This window comes from Lissotriton vulgaris, chromosome 4_1 (assembly GCF_964263255.1).
Source record: "Lissotriton vulgaris chromosome 4_1, aLisVul1.2, whole genome shotgun sequence".
Classification (NCBI taxonomy): domain Eukaryota; kingdom Metazoa; phylum Chordata; class Amphibia; order Caudata; family Salamandridae; genus Lissotriton; species Lissotriton vulgaris.
Genome location: NC_141691.1, coordinates 1,546,942,343 through 1,546,961,888, shown reverse-complemented (window position 1 = coordinate 1,546,961,888; position 19,546 = coordinate 1,546,942,343). Strand labels below are relative to the sequence as shown.

Sequence of the window (19,546 nt, the reverse complement as noted above, 5' to 3'; positions counted from 1 at the left end):
CATGGTTGAGTTAGTAAATGTGAAAGTGGCTGTATGGGTCAGTGTGTGCCTGTGTTAGTAACTGTATAGGTGGGTGAGTACGTCTTGGTATCTGAAGAATAAGCAAGCGATACTGTGGCTCCACTTAGACAGATTAAGACTAAGCGCCCACATGACGCCCAAAGGTGGTTCAATGAGGACCTCCAAGCCCTGAAGCTGAGTCTTAGGCAGGCTGAGTGTCGGTGGCGACGAGGCTATACCCCTGACATGAAAATACGGTTTACAACCCTGCTTAAAGAATACAAAATAGCGGTCCTACAAGCTAAGACCACCCACTTTTCAAAAAAAATTGTTGACTCCAGAACCAAGGATATTTTCTCTATTGTGGAGGAGCTGTCAAACCCAGATAGGGTCACCATTAAACCTCTCCCTTCTCGTGCATTTTGTGACTCTTTAAATCTCTTTTTCATGGAGCAAATCGCCAATATCAAGAACAGCATTCTATCCTCGACCCCGCTCCACCCCTTTTGGCCTGACCCTCCTCTGCTCTCTCCCAACTCTATGCAGTTGACTCAGATTCCTCCAATCTCGGAGACGGAGCTTCTTGCCCTTTTAAAGAAGGTTACCTCTGGATCCCCCACAGACTGTTGCCCTCCCCTGATTCTCCGTGAGGCCTTCACAGCCTGCCCTTCCCCCCCCTCTAGCACTGCTGAACAACTCTCTCTCCTCTGGCCTAGTCCCCGGGTCATTTAAAAAAGTAGAGGTTGTGCCCATCCTAAAGAAACCTACGGCAGACCCCACAGTTATGAGTAATTTCCGTCCTATCTCCCTCCTTACCTACCTCAGCAAAGTCCTTGAGTCTCATGTCACCAACATCTTGAGCACCTTCATTGAAGACTCTCACTTTCTCGATCCCCAACAGGCCGGATTTCGACCCAATCATTCCACGGAATCTGTTATACTTTCAGTTATGGAGGAGTTGCGGAGAGGGGCTGATTCTAACACCAGTCAGGTCCTGGTGCTCCTGGACTTGTCGGCCGCCTTTGACACGGTCGACCATAACATCCTGGTCGACCGTGTCGGGGAGGCTGGCATCCGGGGCACCGCCCTTGACTGGGTTCGCTCCTTTTTGAGCAATCGCCGTCAGGCAGTTCAGCTCTCTCAGTTTTCTGCTGATGAGGTCGAACTAACCTGCGGCGTCCCGCAGGGCTCCTCCTTATCCCCTCTTCTTTTTAATTTATACCTCACTCCCCTTATTCGGTCCTTACGCGGCAGCGGTGTGAACCGCGTTCAACTACGCGGATGACATTCAGCTGGTCTTCGATATTAGCTCCTTGGACCAATCCATCGACAACATTCAATCCACCCTCTGCCACATCAGTGACTGGATGGGGGTGAACCACCTGAAACTCAACCCCGACAAGACAGAGTTACTGCTTGTCGGGGGGGCTGCCAACCCTTGGAAATCCACCTTTTGGCCCACGAGGTTGGGCCTCCCCCCAATCCTGTCACCTCAGTAAAAAGCCTCGGGATCATCATTAGTAATGATCTCACTATGAAGCCCCAGATCAACGCGGTAGTCTCCTCCAGTTTTTTCCAGTTAAGGAAAATCCGAAAGATTGCCCGCTTCCTGACCACCGAGGCTCTTACCCTGGTTCTGCTGGCTTTAGTCATCTCTAGGATAGACTATGCCAACTCGCTCTACGTTGGTATACAGGCCTACAAAATGAAGAGGTTACAACTTGTACAAAATCAGGCGGCACGGCTTATCTACCATCAGCCCAGACACCAACATGTCCGCCCTCTGTTAAAATCCCTCCATTGGCTCCCTGTCTCTGAACGCTGTAAGATCATATTGGGTTGCATTATCTTCAAATCCCTTGCAGGTACAGGTCCCTCTTATTTCCGCTCTATTGCATCCGTATGTTCCCTCCCGCAATCTTCGCTCCTCCCACCTGGCCTTACTTCGGACCCCGACCTTCAAACGCAAAAAATTGGGAGGACTAATGTTCTCATTCCTTGCCCCGTTATTCTGGAATGCTCTCCCGATAGGCCTGAGACAAGCCTCTTCCTACACCCATTTTAGGTCCCTTCTCAAAACCCACCTGTTCTGTAATGCCTACAACTAACGCTTCTGGCCCCTCGGACTGTCTGCCTCCTTTTGTTTAGCGCCAAGAAACCGCTGGGTGTTAGCTGCGCTTTATAAATTTCTTTTACATTACATTACATCTGTGGGCCATATGTATGAACATATTTTCCCATAGTCACAGAATGGGTAAAACCCTTTGATACATCTGGCCCAGTATGCATAAGTAAGCGGGTGTGCGTATCTCTATGGTGAATAAATAGCTGTCTGATTGACTGTATAGATGAGTGAGTAGGTGTGTGAATAGCTCTATGGGTGACTGATTTACTGTGTGAGTAGCTGTATGGCCGTATGAGAGGATGTCAGAATCTATATTAGTGGGTGAATGGGTGATAATTGGCTGTATAGGTGAGTGAGTGGATGTGTGTGTAGATTTATGAATTAGTGAGTGTGTGTACATGTACTGGTATGGGTCTGTTAATGGGTTTGTGAATTGTGTGGGAGTGGGTTGATGAGAGGCTCTGTGGGGGTGTGAGTGAGCGTGTTAGTGATTTTCTGGATGATGTCATCAGTGATGTCATTTGAGCTTTCATCAGTGATGTCACTGACCATGTCATGAGTGATGTAATATGTGAGGTCATAAGCAGTGCATTGCAGGGGCACAAGTTATAGTTAGCTCAGCCAACTATGACTGCTGTGAGTTTCAATGGTTTTGTACGGGTGAAATCTGAGCCTATCTATAAAGTCTCTGTAACCTTTGGTTTTTGAAGTAAATTTCTAAGGTTTCTTTTAATTCCATTTCCTAACTATAACATCCCTGTAATCTTTGTTTTTTTTCAGTGAATTTCTAAGGTGTTTTAAATGCTAATTCCTAACTATAACGTTCCTGTTACTTTTATTTTTTTCAGCAAATTTCTGCTTTTTTAAAGTAGTAATGGCGTTTGCAGAGTGGTGGAGAAAGGTGGTGGGCCTCTGACCAGCAATTAGGAATCCCACTGTGTAGGACTTACAGGATGGCTTCTTGACCCCCACGGACTCTCAGGAGTAAAGTGGACTTAATCTCTCAACCAGTAGTGCACCATGAGGTGCGTTTGCAGAGAGGTGGCTTCTGAAGACCTCTTAGCAATTTTTGGCCCTGGGGCTCCCTGGGGGACCCACCTCTCCAAGAGGCTTAGGGATCAGGGTGTTTCAACCCTGCCCCCTTTTCTTCTTCAAAAAAACGTTTTTCTGTGAGACACAAGGTGGTTGCCAGCATTTTCTGGTTTGAAGCGGTTGCACCAATCAGATCTCAGCAGGAGATTGTGAGGGGTCACTGATCCAATGATGTGCCCCTATAAGGCCCGAAACGCGTCATGGTCGGTTGTACAAGAAAAACCTGCAAATAAAAAAATCAGTTCCTGATACTTGTGGTCTGTCTCCTGCTTCGCCAGTTCTCGCAGATTGGAGGTGGCAATTCGGAGTTTCTGCACATATATATATATATATACACACACACACACACACACACAACTGGAAAATTATTTTAGTTTCTCCACAACTACTGAACGGATTTCCACCAAATCACAAAAAAGGCACATCCCTGAACCAACAATTACTTACTTCCCAAATTTGGTGTATTTCCACTCAGCAGTTAGGGCTGCAGCCATATCTACAGGTCCTGTAGAATTAACATGGTGAAAACGACTAGTCCTGCGCGGAAAATTCCGTTCCGTTCACTGAATTTGCGGAATTTGGGTAATTTCCCAAAATTCTGTGTTCCGCGAGGTTGCAAAATGTTTTGCTTGTTCGGGTTCTCAAATGCGTGTTCGCAACATATTTCCCCCCAAGCAAGCAAACCGTGATTGCGAACAGTAAAAAAGCATCGCGAACAAGCAATTCCACGTGTTCGCCGAATTTCTGGGTGTTCGCTGAGATTTTTTACCATTTCGCGGAGATTTGCGTAACGCGATTACACAAATTCCTCCCACCCCTACTCTCACCCCATGCTTGACGGATCACCCCGAAACTTTCAAGGTAGCAGCTTAAGTGAGCTTCATATTAGTTTTAAAAAATTGTGCAGATTTGTCAAACGGCACCAATATTATTAGCACAACAAAAATTGCTTTTCCTATGGAAACTAGGTCCTAACTATAACTACCTACTTACAATGTCTGTCTGTCTGTCTGTCTGTCTGTCTGTCTGTCTGTCTGTCTGTCTGTGTATTTTGTTGCAAAGGCATACTTGGTAAAGGCATATGCGTGGTAAAAATATGTTTGCTCAGCCTAATGATCAAGAGCAATGCCTCCACTTAGCTCAATTTATATATTGTTGTCATACTCTCAGCATGTGTATGGGAGAACCACCACTAATAACTTATTTTTTTCTAGTTTTACTAGGTGGCCCATTGCCTCGTGGTCATGAATTTGAATTGCATGAAGTACGATTTCACTGGGGTAGAGAAAACCAGCGTGGCTCCGAGCACACAGTTAACTTCAAAGCTTTCCCCATGGAGGTAAGACTATTTAATGCACAGTGAGACAACTGCAGTGCATCGGTTTACTACTCTGTATTCATTGTACAACTAGGATTTGTCAACCAACATAATTTTAAGTGACAGTGCTGAGATTATGTTATGTATGAAAAATCCGATCTTTCTTTGGTGTTTAAAGCCCTACGCAGTAACACAACCTCTCTAGTTGCTTTACCTTCAGTTACTGTCACATTGTTTGCCTGTTCCTTCTGCCGGACACTCACCAAGTTCCAGATGGGATTCCTGTGCACATAAAATTCATTAATTCCCTGCCAATTTACTGCTCACACAAGAAACAAAAGCAATTTATTTGTATCACTTGACAAATAAGTAAGTTAGATATTGAATTATTGTTATGTGCATCAACATAGCAATATTCAGGGGCGGCTCCTCTGCTAAGGCGGAGGAGCATCGCCTCACTGCCTTTCAGCACGGCAAAAAAGGAAAAATAAAATGCTACTAAAAGATGTTGTTATTTTATTTTTCTGTGGTGGGGCAGTTTTGTGGGGCGGCATGAGGCTGCGCAGGGGGAGGAGTGGTGGCATCCTCCTAAGGGACTGATTCTGATCTTGTGTGGAAATCAAACCGAACGACTCGTATCTGGAATGCTGTCCGTGAGACTCGGGTCAGGGGAGTCTGACCGAACAAGTAGGATGCATTTGAATGCATCCGGATACAAACGGTTGGACTCCCATTGACTTCAATGGGAGCCTGTGTACTGAACGTGTACACAGACTCCCATTGACAAAAGGGGTGGTTGGGGATCATCGTGGAGGGAGTGTAGGCGGGGCAGTGACTGGTCAGAGGTCGGGGCGGGACTAACCCTGCAGAAGCGCTATTTAGTTCCGGGCTTCGCAGGGGGCTCGCTGGATTTGTTGTACTAGAAGGCGAAGGGGCGGTATGACTACGATATTGCCATTTGCACATTGCACATTCGCACTTTAGCTCCATGCACTGAACCTTTTAAAATTACTTCGATTGCCGGCTCCCTGTTCCACCACGGGCAGTCCCGCTTGACGTGGAGGGAGGGTAGGCGGGGCAGTGACGGGTCAGAGGTCGGGGGCGGGACTAACCCTGCATAGGCACTATTTTAGACAAGCATGTGCTCGTCGGGCAGCGGACGTATGCAGCGGGCGCGTGCCCAGACGGGACCAGGGGCCACCCCCCTTGCGCAAAAACACGCCGCTTTCAGCTATTCTAGGACTGATCTGCTGAGCTTCAGGGTAAATCGCCACACTAATTGCGAGACATTGCCTTTGGAGGGTCCCCCATCCCCCTGCTCGGAATGCACTTTCTCTTTTCCCATCTCCAGCCAGGTTTAACTGGGGAGTTTGGAGTTGACATAAATGTCAATCCTAATAAGAGTAAAAATCACGTTAATCAGTTCACTTTCCTTACCACAAACTGTAGATCGCTTCTCAAACATAAAGATGACATTTTTAATCTCCTGTTTGATCAGAAGCCGGATGCGCTATTCCTAACAGAGACTTGGCTAACTGCAAGCTCCGGCCCGGATATAGCATCAGCCCTCCCTCCCAATTACACGATAATCAGGAAAGACCGCCTAAATCAAGGAGGTGGGGGTATAGGCATCATCTTTAAAAATATGTTTCAATGCAAATGGGAAGATGTCAACCTGGCAAATTGTGAAGCAGGGCTCTTCAAACTAGCCTTGTCTCCGCAAACCACACTCTCAGGGATTTTAATATATCGCCCTCCAGGGGCAGTTGGGGATTGGGTGGCAGCCCTATCAGAATATATTGCGCCTCCTCCGTTGGAAGCATCTATGTTTGCCATTTTAGGAGACCTTAATCTGCACCTTGAAGACCGCAGTTGTCCAATGATTCTCAACTTCCTTTCTGATCTTGAGGCATTTAACATCCACCTATGGAACACAGGCTCCACAAACAGAGCCGGTCACCTATTAGATCTTATCTTTGCAAATTTTGATCGCATAAAGTGCGAGCCCGAACTGTTAATCCCTTGGTCTGATCACTTTCTCACCAAATTTCATATCTGGGAACCTGCTCATAAAATCCTTGTAAAATCTGAGGTATGGTTTAGAAATTGGCAAAAACTCCACATAAAGGATCTTGATGAACAACTAATTAGATCCAGCCCTTGTTTCGATCTTGAGAAGATCACTATTAGTGACCATAGGACGATCAATGATTGGTTATCTAGTGCCATACAAACTATCATTCCCCTGACCTTAAGCAAGCATAAATCATGTAATCCCCCAGTCCCTTGGTTCACAGATAAATTGAGAGAAGAAAAAAGTCAGTGTAAAAAACTAGAGAGACTGTGGAGAAGAGATTATAATCCTGCTAAAAAAGAAATATATAAACATGCACTAAATATGTACCATCTGTCCTGTAAAATCGTAAGGGCAATTTCCCCAAAAACACCATCCTAGGAGCACAAAATCACTCAGGGACTCTCTTTAAAACTCTAAAGAATTTAGCTGGGGCAGCAGCCCAACCCGAACCTCCTACTCTGTATCCCACGCAATGTAATTCCATTGCTAATTTCTTTCAGGAGAAAATAGACAATTTATGCCAATTTCACCTCAGATGGTGACGGCATCGATGGTCCATCTAATCTCTCCACCCCTCGCTATAGTGACCAAAGGAATTGCTTCATGAACCGTATTCTTACGGCGTGACAGCCATTAAACATCAATACTTTCGGCGAAGTCCTGAATAGTATTAAATCAGGTTTCCCCCAGGACCCTATGCCTGTTCATGTTCTTAAACAGCTAGACCCATCCATCTTGGAAGTAATTAGAGCGCTGTTAAATGCCTCTCTCAATGAAGCGGCAGTACCTGGTGAGTGGAAGCACGCCATGGTGATGCGCTTGCAAAAAAAGGCCAATAGCGATCCAGAGGTCTTTTGTAACTTCCGCCCTATATCCCTTCTACCAATTTTTTCTAAAATCTTAGAAAAACAAGTAAACAAGCAGTTGACAGACTTTGTTAATGATAACAACTTACTACACCATTCTCAATCTGGCTTTAGAAAAGGCCACTCTACAGAATCCACCTTACTGGGGGTCACGGAGGTTATCCGTCAAGAGCTGGATACTGGAGGTACGGCGGCACTCGTTCTATTAGACCAGAGTGCCGCATTTGACACCATCTCCCACACAATCTTGATTCAGGCCCTAGAAGATATAGGGGTTAGAGGAAAAGCACTGAAATAGCTGGAACAATTCCTCCTGAATCGGACCTTTCAGGTCTTTTCCAAAAATAATTCCTCACAGGTCCAAAAGTCCCCCTATGGGGTACCCCAGGGCTCAATTTTAAGTCTGTTACTTTTTAATGTCTATGTCACTCCATTGGCCAGGATTGCGGAAGAAATGGGTCTTACAATTTATTCCTATGCGGATGACACACAACTTGTGTTCTCCCTCACACCCACAGACAAATCTGGAACTTCTCCCCTTCGCTCTGGGCTCCTAAGAATAGCGAACTGGCTTCACTCCAGGAAACTAAAACTGAACGGGGAAAAAACTGAGCTGCACATTTTTGGTAACCAAAAAAATCTCTGGGGCCCGACTCACTGGCCAGCAGAAATGGGGGCAACCCCGGTTGTGGTACAATCTGCTCTCAACCTAGGGGTAATAATTGACGATAAGCTGTCTATGTATGCACATATAGCCAAAACAGCCTCAACCTGCTTTTTGATCCTCAAATGGCTGAGGAAAATTTTATGGCAACTACCAGACGATGCACAGAGAACAGTATTACAGGCATTAGTTAGCTCGAGATTAGATTATGGCAATGTGCTTTATCTGGGTGTCACAAAAAGCATCCTGAACCGACTTCTCCTCAATCTACCAGGCCGTACAAGCATGACAGATCATCTTAAGAAGCTACACTGGTTGAAGATTTCCAGCAAAGTTACATTTAAGGCACTATGCTACATGTTTAAGATTAGTTCTGGAGAAGTGCCTGTATATCTATGCAAGATTGCCCAGAAATATATACCCTCTCGTAATCTGCGCACCATGAACCAGGCAAAATTCACAGTTCCCAGGGTCAATCGGGCTCGGATGGGAGGTCGCTCAGTTGCCCATTTGGCCCCTGCACTGTGGAACTCACTTCCACTCTTTTTACGCCTGGAACCATGTTACCTTCGGTTCCGGAAGGGAATTAAGTCATGGCTGTTTAATCAATAGTGCTTCTCCCTCTCTTTCCATGTGTAACATAGATCCTAGGCGCCGGGAAACCCTCAGGGTAGCTGTTACGCCATATAAATGCAATAAATAAATAAAAACTTGCTCGTTCGGATTCCGGTTCCATTGCCCGGACGATTCAGCAACAAATGAGTCGGACAGACAGGCTCGGGTTCAGTAACGATTAGGTCGACTAAGATTAGATCTTCATATCTTACTTGGTCGTTCGAAACAAGGGATGATTCAGTCAGAAACATAGGCCCTGAATCAGATTTGCACATTCCAGAACCCGTCTGGAGGCTTCCTAACGACATCGGAATCAAGCCCTAAGTGTGCATGACTGTTTGGATGGCCAAATGCAAAAAAAACGTTGCGGAACAAAGTGTCTGTTTTATTTTCCTGCAAATGGCACAAATGGAGGTTTTGAATCAGAAAACCAAATTTTTCCACAGAATTTAAATATTTTACTGTGAGAGAGACCAATTTTTGTGCTATTAATCTCCTTCCATTTGAAGGTGGAAACAGGTGTGAAACCCATGGTGAATTCAAGAAAGCTATACATTTCTGAAAAGTAGACAAAATTCTGACTGGAGGGGTCATCTGTGCAGATCCATCAAGGTTTTTCTACAAAAAGTACCAGTTGAAATAAAAAAAATATTGAAATTGATTTGAAAAAAACGGCAATTTGTGTCTCTAACTTCTTCTAACTATGGCAGATTTTCAAAAGCAATATACTATTACGTCCACTGGACCCTTCTGGTTGCGGGGATATCCAGGGCTTGTAGGTTCACAAGAACCGGTGGTACACAGAGCCAATAACTGAGCTGCACCTGAAATGGTTTTTCAATATGTACTGGGCATACAGCAATTCATTTGGTAAAATAAAAATAGGGAATAATAGGTATAAAGGAAACTTATGTATTTCCAGAATGAGTAGAAGATATGGAGTTTAGAAGCAGTGGTTATTTGCACATCTCTGAATGTGTGGGAACCCATACTAACATGTGAATTAGAGGGCACTTCTCAAAATGACTTCTTTCTTACACACTGTCTTACATTTGGAAGGCTCAAATGCAGAGAAAGACAAAAGGTGGTAACACTTGTTCACTATTTTGTGTTCCCACTAAAAACTGAACCTTTTTTAGCAATGTGGTTAGCTCTGCATTTTGGGCCCTAGCTCAACGGGCACCTAGGGAAATCTAACACACCTGTACATTTTTCAAAACTACACACCTAGGGGAATACAGGATGGGTGACTTGTGTGGCTCTCAGTAGGTTCTGTTACTCAGAATATCTTGCAAACCCTCAGAATGTGTCTACAAAACCACATTTTCCTCACATGTCTGTGATGGAAAGTTCCGGAATCTGTGGGAAGCCACAAACATCCACCCACCCATCATTCTCCCAAGTCTCGCGATAAAATTTTACCTCGCTTGTGTAGGTAGGCCTAGTTCCCGCAGCAGAAAATCGCCCAAAACGGAATGAGGACACATCACATTTTTCCACTGAAAGCAGACCATTTTTTTTGCAATGTGTTTTTTTAGCTGTGGATTTGGGGCCCTCGCTCAGCTGGCAACTGGGGAAACCTAGTAAACCTGTACATGTTTGAAAACACCTCGGGGAATCAGGATAGGGTAACTTGTGTGGATCTCACCAGGTCCTGCTACCCAGAATCCCTTGAAAATCTAAAATTTTTACTAAGAAAACACATTTCCCTATCATTTCTATGACCAAAAATTCTGGAATCTGCAGGGAGCCACAAACTTCCAGCTTTCCCCCAAGTCTTCCCATAAAATTGGTACTTCACTTGTGTGGGTAGGTCTAGTGCCCGCAACAGAGAAGGGCTCAAAAGGTATTGTGGAGACATCAAAATTTTCCATCACAAAATGACCTGGTTTTGCAAGGGGGTCACTTGCATTTTTGGCCACTGGCTCGGCAGCCATCTAGGAAAAACTATAAAACCCATATATTTCTGAAAACCAGTCACCCGGGGAAGTTCAGGGAGGTTTGGCTTGCTTGGATCAGCAACTTTTTCTTATCCAGAATTCCCTGCAAACCTGAAATTCATAAAACCAAAAATTTACATTTTCCTCAAATTTCAGTTTGCGAAAGTTGTTGGATCACCGAGCCAGCACAAATTTCCTACCACCTCACATTCCCCCAGGTCTCCTGATAAATATGCTACCTCACTTGTAGAGACGTCAAAATTATCTATCACAAAAGAACCTGGTATTGCAAGGGGTCACCTGTGTTTTTGGTCTTCGGCTCTATGGCCATCTAGGGAGGTTTGAAGAGGACTCTAGGTAAGAATACATTGGGCATCCCATGCAAGCCCCACCTCTCTGTAGTCCCCAGGGTGTTTGGCTTTCAGAAATATCTGTTTTTGGTACTTTTCCGGAGATGGCTACCGAGCCAAGGGTCAAAAACAGAAGTGACACCTTAACAAAACCAGATCGTTTTGTGATTGATAATTTTGATGTCTCCGATTCACACAAGTGAGGTAGCATTTTTATCGGGAGACTTGGGGAAATGCTGGGTGGTAGGACATTTGTGGTTTCTTTCTGATTCTGGAAGAATATGGCACAGTAATGCAAGGTAAGTCTGTGAATTTAGTCGCATTTTGAGGTTCGCAGTGCATAATGGGTAACAAAACTTTGTGAGATCCATGAGGGGGACACCACCCTGTACTTCTCTGGGTATCTAGTTTTACAAAAATATCAGCAGTTATTAGATTTTCCCTAGAGACAATATGCACCTTGGCAAGCAAGAAATAAAAGACAAATATTACTGCACAACCATCAATTCTTCCAGTACACACACATTCTCTTTGGATTTGGCACAAAGGTGACTGAAAGGTTCAAAATGTATATTTTATTAACAAGAGGTTTCCTAAAAATTAAATACATGGTTAATAATTGAAATGTCAAAAAACTAAGCCAATGACTCCGCTTGTGAACTGTACAGCAGCGACAAGCCCCCAACCGCTTTACAGGCCATTCACACACCTTTCATACGTAACACACATAAGACCATTCACACCACCAGCCACAGGCCCAGCATATTACAACACTCACATCAATAGACAATGTAGAGAAAATGTACACCCTGGCAGAGAAAGACAGAAATGACAAATACTACTTCACAACCATCTACCCCTCAAGTACACACACCCATACTGGTTTGAAATGGCACGATGGCAAGTAAATGTTCAGAATGTAAACATTTATTAACAAGAGATTTCACAAAAATGAAATGCACCTTTAATAATTTAAAGGTTAAAAAACAGAGCCAAAGACTCACAGCTCCTGAGCCTTGGAGCAGTGACAAGGCACAAACCGCTTCACACGCGGTTCACACAGCTTTCGTAAGTGACACACACATGACCATTCACACCACCAGATGCAGGCTCAGCACATTACAACAGGCCCATCACTTTCATATGCCAAAATGACTGACACAGCAGTCACACCGGCTGGCAGCTGACGGAGTGTGTGGACTGGTGTTTAGCTAGCAGTGTGTATAGTGACCAGCAGCAAGTCACTACTCACACAGCACCAGCCAAATGCCAGCTCACACACCGCGCAAGCCAAGTGCCAGCTCACACACACCACCAGCCAAGCGCAGTCCAGGCACACCACCATCACATTTTATTTTAACAAAAAAGAAAATACAAACCAATTGGTAGTAGATACAAAACTATAACTACAAACACAACAGCTCTTAATGAATCATCACACTAATGTCAATTGTGAAATCTGAACAAAAAAATGCAAAACGATACTTACCAGTCAGTTTACTTTTGCGCACATGGTTGCTCCCAATAACTCCTTTGCTTGTGGTACAATTCAAAACGTGGGAACACTCAGCCGAGGTTTAGTAGGACAATTAAGGCAGTATATAAGACTCTACTTCAGCACACCTCTTCGGATACAGGCTCTACATCTTCTACTGGTAAAGTCTTTTTTGGTCATGGGAGGAATGTGATCACAAAAGTTGCATTCTTTCAATCTAGCCACATCCTCCACTGCTCCAACTCTAGGAACTCTTGCCTGTTATACTACAACAAGGCTGCTTATCATAGACTGCTAAAACTGAACAAATGTCATCTTTGACTCTGGAGAACAATCTGTGAATACTACAAACGCACTGAAAGTTGCTAAAGGGAATGAATAGATAGCCAACTTCTTATACCAAATGTAAGCCTTATGAACAGCAGTATAAGGTTCCAACCTCCAATCTACTCTATCTACACCACCCATGTGCTTATTGAAGTCTAAAATGCACAAAGGCTTGCACACTTCAGCAACCTGACCCCAAATAGTCAAAGGTTAAGTGCTTTCATCATGGATGGTAGTTAGCATATAAACATCCCTCCTGTCATAAAATGTCAGAGCTGGAAGTTCATCACTATGCAAGGCACTTGCCTGTCCCTTTTCATGTTTTTTACAAACAAGCTCATTTGGGTAACCTTTACAGGTAGAGCAGATTGTGCCACAAACAACAGTGTCCACTTTGAACAATTCCCTGACCAATTGCACCCCAGTGTAGAAGTTCTAAATGGTGACATTTGTTAAAATGTTCTCTACCAAGTTTCCAGACAATGTTCTTGCTAACTCCGAAAGTGGATGTACAACCAGAGGGGTCAATACTGGAATCTCTACTGTGTACACCCTAAATTTTAGACAAATCCAGTACAACGCAGCTTATACATCTTAATTTCATACTGTGCCCTCTTGCTAGGAATGTACTGCCTAAAAACCAAACGGCTGTTGAACAGGACCAAAGACTCATTTACAGCTATTTCTCTACCTGGAACATATATCTCTGAAAACCAATCCTAAAAGTGATCAAGGAAAGTTCAAACCTTAAAAAGATGGTCACAATCAGGGGGATCTGGTGGCAAAGCTGAAGCATTATCAACAAAATGCAGCATCAGAAGAAGCAGAAAATACTGATCCCGACTCATGGTTGCAGGAAATATAGCCGTGGCCATCAAGGGACTAGTAGACTAGTATGAAGAAAAAGATGTCTTTCTTATCAAGCCCATCAAAAAAGTTAAACCCAGGCACTTCTCCAATTCATCCAGATTTGTGGGAGTCCACCGGATAGCTCTAGAGTGGGGCTTAAGTCTGGCCCTCAAATACAGTTCAGCATACAAATTAGTCAGGTCAACAATCTCATCCAAAAATAAATCGTCCATAAACAACTGAAAGAAATTTTGAGGTGAAATGTTTTGAGTTTTCACTCTACACCACTAAAGGCCGGCAATGCCGGCTGCACCATGTTTGGGGCAACCCAGAGTTCTGCTCTTCCAAAGGTAAGCCTTTCAGCCCAAAGCTGCAATCCAGATGCCTCTTCCTGCATGATCGGCTCATCAGTGTCCTCCTCCAATCAGGTCATCAGATGATACGTCTCAGACAGACATTTCACTGCCAGAATCCTAAAATGAAGAGTCAGTCTCATAATCATGGTCAGAGGATGACTCGAAGAGCATATCAACAACCTGCAGAGTGGTAATCCTGCGGCTAACCATAATCCTTTTTTAAAAATTACCTTGAAAAAAAGTCAGCAATACCCAACACTGTGTAAAATAAGTAATAAACAAAGTGTGGCTTTATCACACAGAAAGTAAAACTACTGGTAATCTGCAAGGAAAAGTCAAATAATGCAGACCTATATATTGAAAAACAATAGCACTTACTTGCCAGAGACAGCCAGACTCACCCACGCCTACTCTGCATAGACACAGCAAGCACCAACTATATCCCCCTAGAAAGGAAGAACAAAAGAAGATTACAAATAAGATCAAAATGCCAGCATCACACATCGTGATCCAGAAGCCTGTAGAATCACACAGTCAGCAAAATCCCCAGTTAAAACACACCATTAGCCAAATGCCAGTGAACACACACAGCCAGCCATGCGGACCACCAGCCAAACACCAGCCCAAGCACACTGCCAGCCAAGTGCCAGTCTACACACACCGCCAGGCAAGCCCCAGTTGCACACACACTGCAATTCAAGTGCAAGTCCACACACACCACCAGCCAAGTGCCAGTCCACGCACACTACAAGCCAAGTGCCAATTCACACACACTGCCAGCCAAGTGCCAGCTCATGTACACCACAAGACAAGCGTCAGTCCAAGCAAACCTCCAGCTAAGTGCAGTCCAAGTACACCGCCATTCCACACACACTCCCAGCCAAGTGCCAGCCCACACACACCAAGTACATGCAGACCGTCAGTTGGACTCCAGTTCTCACATACTTTTCAGGGGGCCCCCTCAAGTTTCGTTACGCCACTGCTTGATGAATCTGAAGTCGTGAGACATTGAACTTTGTGCTGTGCAGGTATTTACTGAGAAACAACAAATGACACCCCAAAGGAAACTTGAAGTCAGGATGTGTTACTTCATAGTGCCATTCATGATGTATTTATACTCAGGCTGCTACCTACTTGAAAGGAAAAAATATTACCACTGCTGAACGCGCAGAATTTGTGAATGTGCAAGCCTGAGGGGAAATTCTCCTGAGAAATAGACATCAACTACCTGCACTCTGCATCCATTTTGTGGAAGGTGTTAGGGGCAAATGGCTACAACCCACGCAAAAGTGTAGATCTTTTGTAGGTAAGATACATGTGCAAGGGTTTTCTGGATCCAAAATCAGGATGGAGGCATTAGGAGCACCATTCAAAAGGAGTATTATGTTTTTACTGTATACCTTACATACATTTTGCCTATTCTTACACAAGTTAATTTCCAGAAATGCAAAGGATTGCTGGAGTTCCAGTTTAATACTTTCAACATCCTCCATGGAAACTGAGGAGCTGATTTGCAAAGGGCCTCTGGTCTTGTAGCTGACGACCGGAGTCATCCAGAAGTCTCTGCACTCAGGGAAGAATCTCCACAATTCTCATTGCAGAAATTCCCCCCCCCCCCCCCCCCCCGCATGACTGATGGGTCTCTGGTATGATTGCGGAGGCCCTTCTTGAATATGGACCTGAGTGGAAATTGTTTTTTATGCATCACTTTGATAATTGCAGTATTTTATGCTTAGAAAAGTATCTTGGGTATATGCTAAATGTTGGAATATGCCCTGGGGAACTGGAAGGGTTTGGGGCAACAGGAGATGTGAATGTGGCTCTGTTCCAGTAGGTGCCAGTCTCTCAATGCAATTTTTTCTTTGTAGCATTCTAACACAATTCCCTGGTGTCTAGTGAGCCAAGAGTTTTCATGTTTTTCAGGTAGGATACAATGTGAGATATAATTTCCATCTTTTCCCCAGGGGTGATGGTTAGATTTGTGACTTAAAAAGTGAAGGTCATCCCATTCCACTAGGGGCAGCCCCCCCCCCCCCACTCCATATCCTTTTTATGTATAGCAAAGGAATTCCAAAGTGGTGCAGATCAGGGTTATTCTAGCCCTTCCTGGTTGCCTTGCTGCATTGCATAAACGAAAAGTAAATCTGCCCTACAGTATGCATCCTCTTCCATGGGCACCCCCTGATACAGCACCCATATACCATTGAAGTGTCCTGGGTTAATGTGGCTTGCTTTGAGGGTTTTCAGCTCACAAATACAGGCATTTAACAATAAGGCATGCACAATTGAATTTAAATTTGCTGTGTTGATTGTGTCATTGGGCAATGCATTTTACCTGTGCACTGAATAACGTAATTATTATGGCTGTCTAGATTGTAGGAGTTTGAATTTGAACATGCCTTGCATATGGAAGAAAACTACCTCAGATCCGTGCTCACAGGCCCTCATAATGACTGGTTCGGATTAATCCGGTTAAATCCACTAGGAGAATTGGTAACTCAAAGGGGTGAAGCTTATTGGAACTGCAGGTGGAACCCTGAGGATCTCATGAGAAATTAGGAATTAGGAATTACTGGAGAACAGTGGCAGACGGTGACATTTGAAAGTGGTGGGCGTAAAATGATTGTCATACTGCACTGTAGCAAGCAAGCGTAGTGGAAATATTGTGCATTTTCAAGCAAATTTGAGAAAGCAGGAAGGTTAATAAAGCAATCTTGGTAGTGCAGTTAACACATTAATAAAAAAGTAGGTAATAGTTCAGGTTGTCAGGCTTTACCAGATGCTAAAAATAAAATTATAAAAATGTATTTTTGTAACATTAGGGTAATCAAACAAAGACTGGGGGGCTGGGGGGGCGGGACATAACGCTCCAATTTCTACCTTGCAGTTTGCATGCAGCGCTTAGATGACAGTTAATAGCTCACTGATTTATGTTTTTGTATTTTAACTTACAAACTGCCGGTACTGACAAAAGCAGTAACTCACTAACCTATTTACATCATGTGCATTTTGTGATCTCCATCTGGTACATGTTCTTCGCAGAAGGCACATTAACCTTCTGCGCTACCTTTCCATGAGTCAAAGCTTCCACTAGACAAAACTCTGATCTCCCTCTCTAGGAAAAACATTAACCAACAGCGTTATTGTGACATTTTTATTGTCTCTCGTCAGGCCACAACTGAAACCCCACGCACCTTCCAACCAAGTGTGATTGCTGAAACCAACCCTCAACATGTAACATTTCAGACACCACCCCACCATATATGAAACCTGACACCAACAGTCCACATGTGATTCTTGTGGTTCTTAACTCTACATATGTGAGATCCTTGACATCATCCTTCACATATGAAATAAACCTTCTGATTTCCACAGGTGATTCTAGACACCCACACAGAATCTGCCAGGCCCTTTCTACAGACAGCAATCCCGTCTGCAAGCCCCGTAACCCTGCACACCTCCCAGCCTGCACACACCTATGCTGACACACTCTTGTTGCCCAGTCTTCAATGCCATTCAACACGTATGGCCTTTCTATACCAGCCAGCATACAATGTGGCACAAAAGAAAGTGTTTTTATATAGGAACGTGTGCAATGAAAAAACAAGGCCTAAAATGTGCACAGTTAATCTAACACAGGAAAACCACAATGGGCAGGAAACACACGACATTGCGATGCGTTCCATCAAGGATGAACTTTCATTCAGGAGAGCCCTCAAGACCAGTTTATTTGCATCCTGCTAGTTCCAGCATTTGGGCACCTTAGTACGGACTTTGACTCCTAGCGCCAGGAAACTCCTTTGAGGAGCTGTGCACTATACAAATTCATTCATTCAATGACTAGGGGCAAACTGTAGCGGGACAGCACTCTGTTCAGTAGTTCTACGGAGCATTAAAATCCAATGTAATATCTGCCAGAGGAAACATGCATTTGGTAAACCCTGTCTGGAACCTCTCCGAGTCAATTGCTGGCTCGCCATTTTTGTGTCAGTATATGCATTGAACACAAGAGAATGTCTTATTACTTACCGGTAATCTTCATTACCCCGATTAGGGTCCTCCCCGTCCCAGTCCTTACCACGTGAGGCAGTCCTGCCTCCACCCAGCCAATCAAAACGCCAGAAATCCAAAGGTCGAAGGTGACATAAGCCCCTCCCACCCACCGCCATGCCTGTTATCAACAAGACTCAGACACAAACACAGCGGGAGGGAGGGAGGGAAGAGGACTGGGACGGGGAGGACCCTAATCGGGGTAATGAAGATTACCGGTAAGTAATAAGACATTACCCCCTCATGGGTCCTCCCCGTCCCAGTCCTTACCACGTGAGGAACTCACAAGCAGAAACCAAGAAGAAAAAATGCAGGACACCAGGGATCCATGCAAAAGTACAAAACTTCAAACAATAAAGCATCGACGAACAGCAGCGTACAAGACGCCAACAGAAATCGTCAGAAGAGGCAAGAAAAACATCAAGCCGAGAATGTCGCACAAAAGTGTGACGGGACCGCCAAAAGGCCGCCCCACAAAGCACTAGGATAGAGACCCCGCCCCATCAGCACAGGAAGCAGACACAGAACCCACAGGAGACAAACAGGTTAGGAGAAACCCGAGACTGTAGTGAACATCGGAGGCAAAACAGAAGAGCCCCGCGAACACCCAAAGAAGGGGAAAAGGAGAAACCCCCACAGCAGGCAAAACAGGAAGCAACACCTCCAGCCGCAAAAGGAAACACGAAGAAACAGGCAGAAAAGCCCGATCTAAGCCGCAAAACTACTCAAACCTGCAGAAACTGCAAAGAAGGAAACAAAACGAGTAAGGCACCCAACCCACCCAACCGACAAGCGGAAGAGAAGGCCAGCAAAAAAAAAAAACACCGCAGTGGACAACCACAACACGTCCACCACTAACAAGGACATGAAAGGGGCAACCGCAGACCATGCAAAACAGCAGGCAAGGCTAGAACAGGAGAGCCCGGACAATGAAGCAAAAGCTCCGAAGAAGCCGACCCATCAAAGGGCAACAACCACCGAGGAAGCCCCAAGGCCCCGACAAGCACAAACCGCCGTCAACGAGCAGACAAAGCGGAAGGGGAAAAATCCCAACATCAAACCCAAGCTGGAGAAACCAGCACAGAAACAGGAACCCCACCATGGATTCCGACCAAGAGAAGAGCACCAGGAAACAAAAGAGCCCCAAAGTGCATCACAGCTCCAAAGAGCGGAAGGCCAACGCGACCAACACATGCCACAGGCCACCACAGAAGAACAGCCCAAAGACGCCAAAGACAGCCGCTCAAGAGACAGGCAGTCAGAAGCAAGCGCCAAAGACAGGGCAAAGACAGCTGCGGACCCAGAAGCAGAGCCGGAGGCAAGGGAGGCTGGCCAAATCCGACTCCCAACAGCAACAGCAGGAGCGGAAACCAAAAACAGCAAGGCCAACCCAACAACACCGACACCCCCCAAACCTCCGCA

At 44.9% G+C, this 19,546-nt stretch overlaps 1 protein-coding gene across 1 annotated transcript in view; it reads left to right on the top strand.

Moving 5' to 3' along the window:
* Positions 1 to 19,546, top strand: part of CA8 (carbonic anhydrase 8 (inactive)) — a 644,063-nt gene that overhangs the window by 262,190 nt on the left and 362,327 nt on the right. The window contains exon 3 of the mRNA XM_086965784.1: positions 4,432 to 4,556. Coding sequence (XP_086821910.1) covers positions 4,432 to 4,556 — 125 coding nt within the window. The remainder of the gene's footprint in view (positions 1 to 4,431; positions 4,557 to 19,546) is intronic.